Source organism: Asparagus officinalis, chromosome 6, assembly GCF_001876935.1.
Source record: "Asparagus officinalis chromosome 6, Aspof.V1, whole genome shotgun sequence".
NCBI classification, from domain to species: Eukaryota; Viridiplantae; Streptophyta; class Magnoliopsida; order Asparagales; family Asparagaceae; genus Asparagus; species Asparagus officinalis.
This window is the reverse complement of record NC_033799.1, coordinates 37,545,731-37,552,364: the sequence shown is the minus strand read 5'-3', so window position 1 is coordinate 37,552,364 and position 6,634 is coordinate 37,545,731. Positions and strand designations below refer to the sequence as shown.

The 6,634-nt window shown below is 45.6% G+C and overlaps 1 protein-coding gene across 1 annotated transcript; it reads left to right on the top strand.

The window, feature by feature from the left end:
- Positions 5,107-5,556, top strand: LOC109846062 (uncharacterized mitochondrial protein AtMg00860-like). The gene has a single exon (XM_020415285.1). The coding sequence runs from the start codon at positions 5,107-5,109 to the stop codon at positions 5,554-5,556; it is 450 nt and encodes a 149-aa protein (XP_020270874.1).

Here is a 6,634-nt window from a genome sequence, read left to right as displayed (position 1 = left end):
TTGTTATGACAAGTCTGCAAGACGAACTCTTCCGTGACGGGATCCTTGCAGTTCATTGCCTGATTGCGGAAGCGTTTGATGAAGGTATTCACCGACTCTCCGTCTTTTTGTTTCTCATCGAAGAGTGTCCTGATCGACACTTCGGCGTCCTCATTGAAGAACTGAGTGAGGAACATGCTTTCCAGGTCCTCCCAGCTGTTGATGCTTCTGGGCTTGAGGCGGCGGTACCAATCGAAGGCGGGCCCGCGAAGGGTGCCAACGAATGACCGAACCATCAAAGGCTCGTTGCCAGAGATCACCCCCGAGTGGGACTTGAAATAAATCAGATGCTGAGTGGGGGAACCCTTCCGGTCGAATGGCGTGAAGTTGATCAGGTTGAATTTCGCCGGATACGGGATCGAATCCCACTCTTTCGGGTAAGGACACGGAATGCCGGTCTTCTTCACCTCTCGAGCAGACATCAGGGCGTCAATTTTTCTTTCGAGATCCTTCATCTTTTCGGCCTCATCTATATCCTGTTTTGGATAATTTTCGAGAGGAATAATATGGCCACCCCCAGTGTTATCATCATTGGTGGGTCCACTCCCAGCGTCGTTATTTTTAGTGGGGCCACCCCCAATATTTTTGGGCGGTGCGTCAGCCATGATGATTTCGTCCACTTCCGGATCGCTGTCAACTACGGCGTTCTAGGTGCGACGGCTGGATTCAACTAGCTAATTTGACAAAGCTCGGATTTGTTGGTCGTACATTTGTCTCATCTCCTGCATAGCCATTTCCATTTCGATTTTGAATGCTTCTTTCTGCTTGGCTAGAGCATCCTCAATGATTTTGGCTATTTGCTCAGTGTTGACCATGAACACTTCTCGAGCTTGCCCTATGCTAGACGTTGTATCGTCGTAGGCGAGTGCGGAATAAGAATCTAAGAATTTATCATCGGAATGGATTCCTTCATGGATTCCATGGTAATCGTTATATCCGACGGCTTCTAGCTGAAGCTGAGCTATTCCCGAATTGACTCTGCTTCCTGGAGGGAAATTAGGGTTGGAACCCCTTGAAACAATTGGAGATTTTCCCTTGTTGACCATGTTGATGGTAACTTCTGGGAATTCATCATCTCGAGCAACCGATCCTCTTTGGTGGAAACGCCTTGATTTGAGCTTCGTCGTTCCATCGGAGATTCTCTTGAATATCCAGACCCTCTGCGGAGCGGTCTTGGGGTAGCTACACGTTGATAATACTGCCCTGATAATTTTGATATACGGACAATGAGAGTCCGTTTCCCAGGTACTTCTTTTTTGAGATTTATTCATACCCCCAACCTGATAGTACAACTCATCGACGTTGCGGTCGGAGTAACCTATCGGTTGCTCACATGGATTCTCAGGTATAACGCGTTCGTCTGTCTGACGTGTTTTCTTCTGAGTAAACATCGCTTTGTTGGCATCTACGGGAGTCACACGTTTGGAATCACACCTTTGTGAGGGTGAAACTTTAACGGGCTCCTGACTTTCTGCACGCACCGCCAAGCGGGCTGTTGCAGAAATCGATTTGTTAGGAGGTCGCGTACGACCCCCAGTCCGGATGTTGGCTCGAAGCTCCTTCAACGATCTCCAGCTTTCCTTAACAAGTGCTTTTCCTCGATTCTCGGGTAGAGCACCGATACGATCCTTCAGAGGAATCCTAAACTTGGGGAAATCCACGCTGCGGTATGGCCTTAACGGAGGTTCGGGATCTGAAGTTGACGAAGGCCGGAGAACAACGTCGCCTGCTTTTGCCTTAGGCGCTGATTTGGCTTTTGGCACCCAAACTTGTTTGCGCTTAGGCGGCTTCTCCACTGTTTCTCCCCTCTGCATTTCTTTTGCTTTCTGCAAAAGGGCTCGGGCATGTGCGAGCAATGCTCGACGCTTCTTGATTCGTTCCTCGAGGGTGGAGCGGGTCCTCTTGACACAAACCCATTCGTTCGTTTCTGTCTTGGAGGAGGAGTTGGTTGTTCGCCGTTGTTGTTCCCGGCGCTGCCTGGATTTTAGATCCACATTATAGCGGATCCCGTCCATCGGCTCCAAAGCCTTGGCCAGCTGACGAGCAAGGCGTTGACGCCGTCTTTGGCGTGCTCTCTTTGACAATGCTGGAGCGTCTTCAGTAGCCATCTCCTCGGCGGAGGAGAAGTCCGGATCTGCGGTCTCGACCACGTTGGACGACGCAGGGACGGTGGTGCGGGCGCAGCGGCGGCAATGGGATCTTGGATCTTCGAGCCGAAGGTCCCGCGAACATTTCTGGAAGAGGATGCCTTCCTGTGCCTGTTCGGAGAGGCGGATCTGGAGGAGGAGGAAGAGAGGTACTCTTCAAACTTTTGTCGATCAAACTCGTATTCGATCTCTTCATTCACCCATATCTTGAATGCCGGTTGCGTCACGACGGCCTCGGCAGCGAGGCCGTTGGCTCCCACTGTGGTCGCCAGTTTGTTTTCGTCGAAAGTTGCCTTCATCATTGATTTCATTAGAACTTTAATCGTTTACAAATGAATTCAAATAACAAAAATAAAAATTACAACTTTCTTGAAAATAAATGCAAGATCCGTTTATCGTCTCTTGCTTGCGTGGGTCTTTGGCCTGTGATGGGGACATCGATATCCGTGGACTACCTGGCACTCAGATCTGTTCCAGAAAAATCGGACAGAGCTTCGTCGATCCCGTGGACTACCTGGCACTCAGATCTGTTCCAGAAAAATCGGACAGAGCTTCGTCGATCCGCGAGGAGATATAGAAGCTTGAAGCGCCTATCTCGGCTAAAACGAGATATTTGCTCTTCTTAGGATTACCGGCGAAGGGTAATACTAAGGAATGGACACGGGTGATGAAGAATCTGATGAAGACCTCTCCTCTGTTGAAGTGCTCGACCACTCTTCACTGTAACAGGGCTTCGCCAACTCTCCAAAAATCCAGATCTCCCAAAAATGAGGCCTAAGGTTGCTATTTATAGGCAATGAGGGCACCCAGGGCGCCTAGACACCCCTGGGGTGTCTAGGAAAAGCCTAGACACCCTTGGGGTGTCTCAGAAAATCCGAGACACCCCTAGGGTGTCTCGGAATTTCTGAGACACCCCTGGGGGTGTTTTGGAATTTCTGAGACATTCCGTTGAGGTGCATTCGTCCGCTTCCGCTGTAAATTCTTCGTCCGAACTCGGATTTGAGTGATTCCAAGTGCGTTGGAAGCTTGACGAAGAGTTCTATCTGCTCCAATGGTTGGATTATCTGTAGAATGAACGAGACATGAAGGACGTTGTTCTTTTTGCAACATCGCGGGGCTCTCGATTAGCCCGTGCCTTCGTTATCCCGAAATCCTATCAGCTCACGTAGTTCATCGATTCACTTCAATCGTTCATCGACGTCAATCGAACTCCTGTGGATCGGATAGTGACGTTCATCATCGCTCTTTAACACTGAACCGTTCGTGGAGACCTATAGGCAATTTTCGATGCCTACAAGATGGTGAGCCGATCGATGTATCACCAGTTGAGGACCTTAACAGTGGTAATGAATCTGATATTGAGCTTGAATATGAACAAGGGCTTGTCTTTAATGACATTGATCCTGTCGTGATTAGCTTTGTGAGTATTGATGTAAATGACGTTGCAGATGATAACGGTGAAGTTATCTTTAATAATAATGATGATTTTGCTTAAATATCATATGTCGAATGTATCTCTGATATATCAGGTACAAAGGCCGATACATCGTTAGACTTTCTGCCGCGATTGTATGCTAAGTCCACATTGCACATGTCGATTCATTCATCATTCGCAACAAGTAGACAACACATCAAATCTTCACAGGCTATCTTTGTAGTACCCGCCTGGAGAAATGACCAAGAGGATATCATCTTTGGGCAAACAAAGGTCCCACTACAAACTCTGTGGGATGAATCCAAGCAAGAAGAAAGAACATCTCAATTTTTATATTTCAGGTCAATAACGTGCCGCATCATGGAGGGAAGGGATATGACTTTTCATATGCAAGAGGCCTCAATTTTGGAAAAGGCCAGCGTACTTCGCTCACCCCTTTTGTCCCAAAGGGAAAAGCCAACGATTACTATGGCAAGACTCGTAGGAGGTTTACTTCGCTCACCCCTTTTGTCCCAAAGGGAAAAGCCAACGATTACTATGGCAAGACTCGTAGGAGGTTAGGGCTATATATCCCTATCGCTAACAATATGCTTCGAGGCTAGTGAAGATTCATATGGCTATTCTCTTAGTTCTTCTTCCGAATTGACTTGCTAGGATTTGGACATCAGTACAGGAGCCGTGTTTAAGAAACTCAATGGTTAACATGACCACGGCTCAACCAAGTGAAACTCGGGAGGATGATCACCTACCTCTGTTCGAGAATACATTGAGTTGACAACTCGACAGGCAGTGGGAAAACTACTTTGAATAGCGCGAGCCCCTACTTACGATAAGGTAATTCAAGTGAACTTGGGGGATGAATCTAACCCCAAGTCCATATTCATAAGTGATAGCCTATCGTTCGAAGAAAATGAAGACCTCATCACTCTAATCCAAAAGTATATTGATGTCTTTGCTGGGAATTATAAGGACATGTCTGGCCTTAATCCTCAGGTGGTCTTGCACTACCTTAACATCAAACCGGATGCTAAGCCTGTCAAGCAACAGGAATGGTGATTTCGTCGCCAGATCATGGAAGCGATTGAAGCCGAAGTTAAAAAGCTCACCAATTCAAGATTTATCTGTAAAGAGCAACAGCATCTAGATTGGGTGGCCAACATCATTCCAGTTCTAAAAAAGAAAAGGAAGATTCGAGTTTGTATCGACTTTTGACACATGAACTCAGCATGTCCAAAAGATGATTTCCCTTTGCCCATCATGGACATTATCATTAATAATACGTGTGGGTTTGAAAGAATGTCTTTTATGGATGGATTCTCAGGGTACAACCAAATCAAGATGTATCCTGATGATGAGAGACACACCTCTTTCCGAACACTTTCATGGATATACTGTTATACAGTAATGCCCTTTGGATTGAAGAATGCTGGTGCCACATATCAACACGCCATGACTACTATTTTCTAAGAAAATTTACAAAAGACAATGGATCGCTACGTTAATGGTTTAGTTGTCAAAAGCCGTAGCAAGAATGATCACCTACATGAATTGAAAAGAATGTTCGACCTTATGCAATCATATCAATTGAAGATGAATCCAACCAAGTCCTTCTTGGAAATGTCCAGTGGTAAATTTCTTAGGTTTGTGGTTATAGCTAATGGAATCCACCACGATCTGGATAAAGTCAAAGCTATTCAAGAGCTTCCACCTCCTAGAAATCTTAAGGAGCTTCACGGTCTGCAAGGGCTTCTAGGTTACATCCACAGGTTCATTTCCAACTTGTCCAGCAAGTGTCAACCGTTCCCAAAACTCATGAAGATAGGCTTATCTTTTGTATGGAATAAGGCTTTCCAGAAGGCATTTGAGGACATTAAATTATATCTCTCTAGCCGACCTATATTGGTTGCACCAAAATCGGGTCCAGAAGGCATTTGAGGACATTAAATTATATCTCTCTAGCCGACCTATATTGGTTGCACCAAAATCGGGTAAGCCATTCCTGATATATATTTGAGCTATATCTCTCTAGCCGACCTATATTGGTTGCACCAAAATCGGGTAAGCCATTCCTGATATATATTTGAGCAACAGAGCATACCTTAGCAGGACTTCTAGCACAAGATGACGATAACAGCCATGAGCAAGCTATTTACTATCTTAGCAGAACCTTATCAAGAGCTGAACACCGTTATCCTCCTATTAAGAATGAGTGTTTGGTTTTGGCCATCACGATCCAAAAGATGCGACACTATTTAGTCGGGCAAACCATATATGTCATATCTAAGGTCAATCCAATATGGGTATTCATGAAGCAGCCTGGTGTATTGAGTTGGCGACTCGCAAGATAGTCATTACTTCTATCCCAGTATGATACCTACTTTAGCCTCAAAAGTCAGTAAAGGGTCAATCCATTTGCGATCTCATGGCCAACCACCCATTGGAGGGAAAAGTCGATTTATATCAAGACATTCTAGATGAAACCTGTGAAGTCAATGTGATCTCAAAAGAATAGGTATGGTAGCTATTCTTCGACGGTGAAGCAAGAACAAGCCCTAAAGGTACCATTGTTGCTAGAGTAGGGGTAGTCTTGGATTCTCCACAAAACCATGTATTACCTCGAGTCTTCTCTCTAGCAGATCCATATTCTAACAATGGGGCCGAGTACAATGCTTTACTACTTGGTCTTGACTTAGCCAAGTAGCTGGGGGTAAAGCATCTAGAAGCATATGGCGACTCTAGGCTCATCATCAACCAACTAAAAGGGGAGTTTGAAGTCAGGCACGAAGATCTCATTCCTTACTACGAAGAGGCCATCACATTGGCCAATTCTTTTGAAGGTTTTTACATTGATTATGTACCTAGCCTCAAGAACATATATGCCGACACTTTTTCATCACTCATAGCTACACTAGCTCTACCCGAGGAAACAACTCAACGAGTCACCGTAGCTAGAAAAAAACTATTCTGATTGAAGTATGCATTGCAAGTCAAAGCGGTCGATGAAGAGCACAAA

Bases quoted from the DNA above. Each gene is read 5' to 3' on its own strand.
- LOC109846062 (XM_020415285.1), top strand. From the start codon at position 5,107: ATGGATCGCTACGTTAATGGTTTAGTTGTCAAAAGCCGTAGCAAGAAT.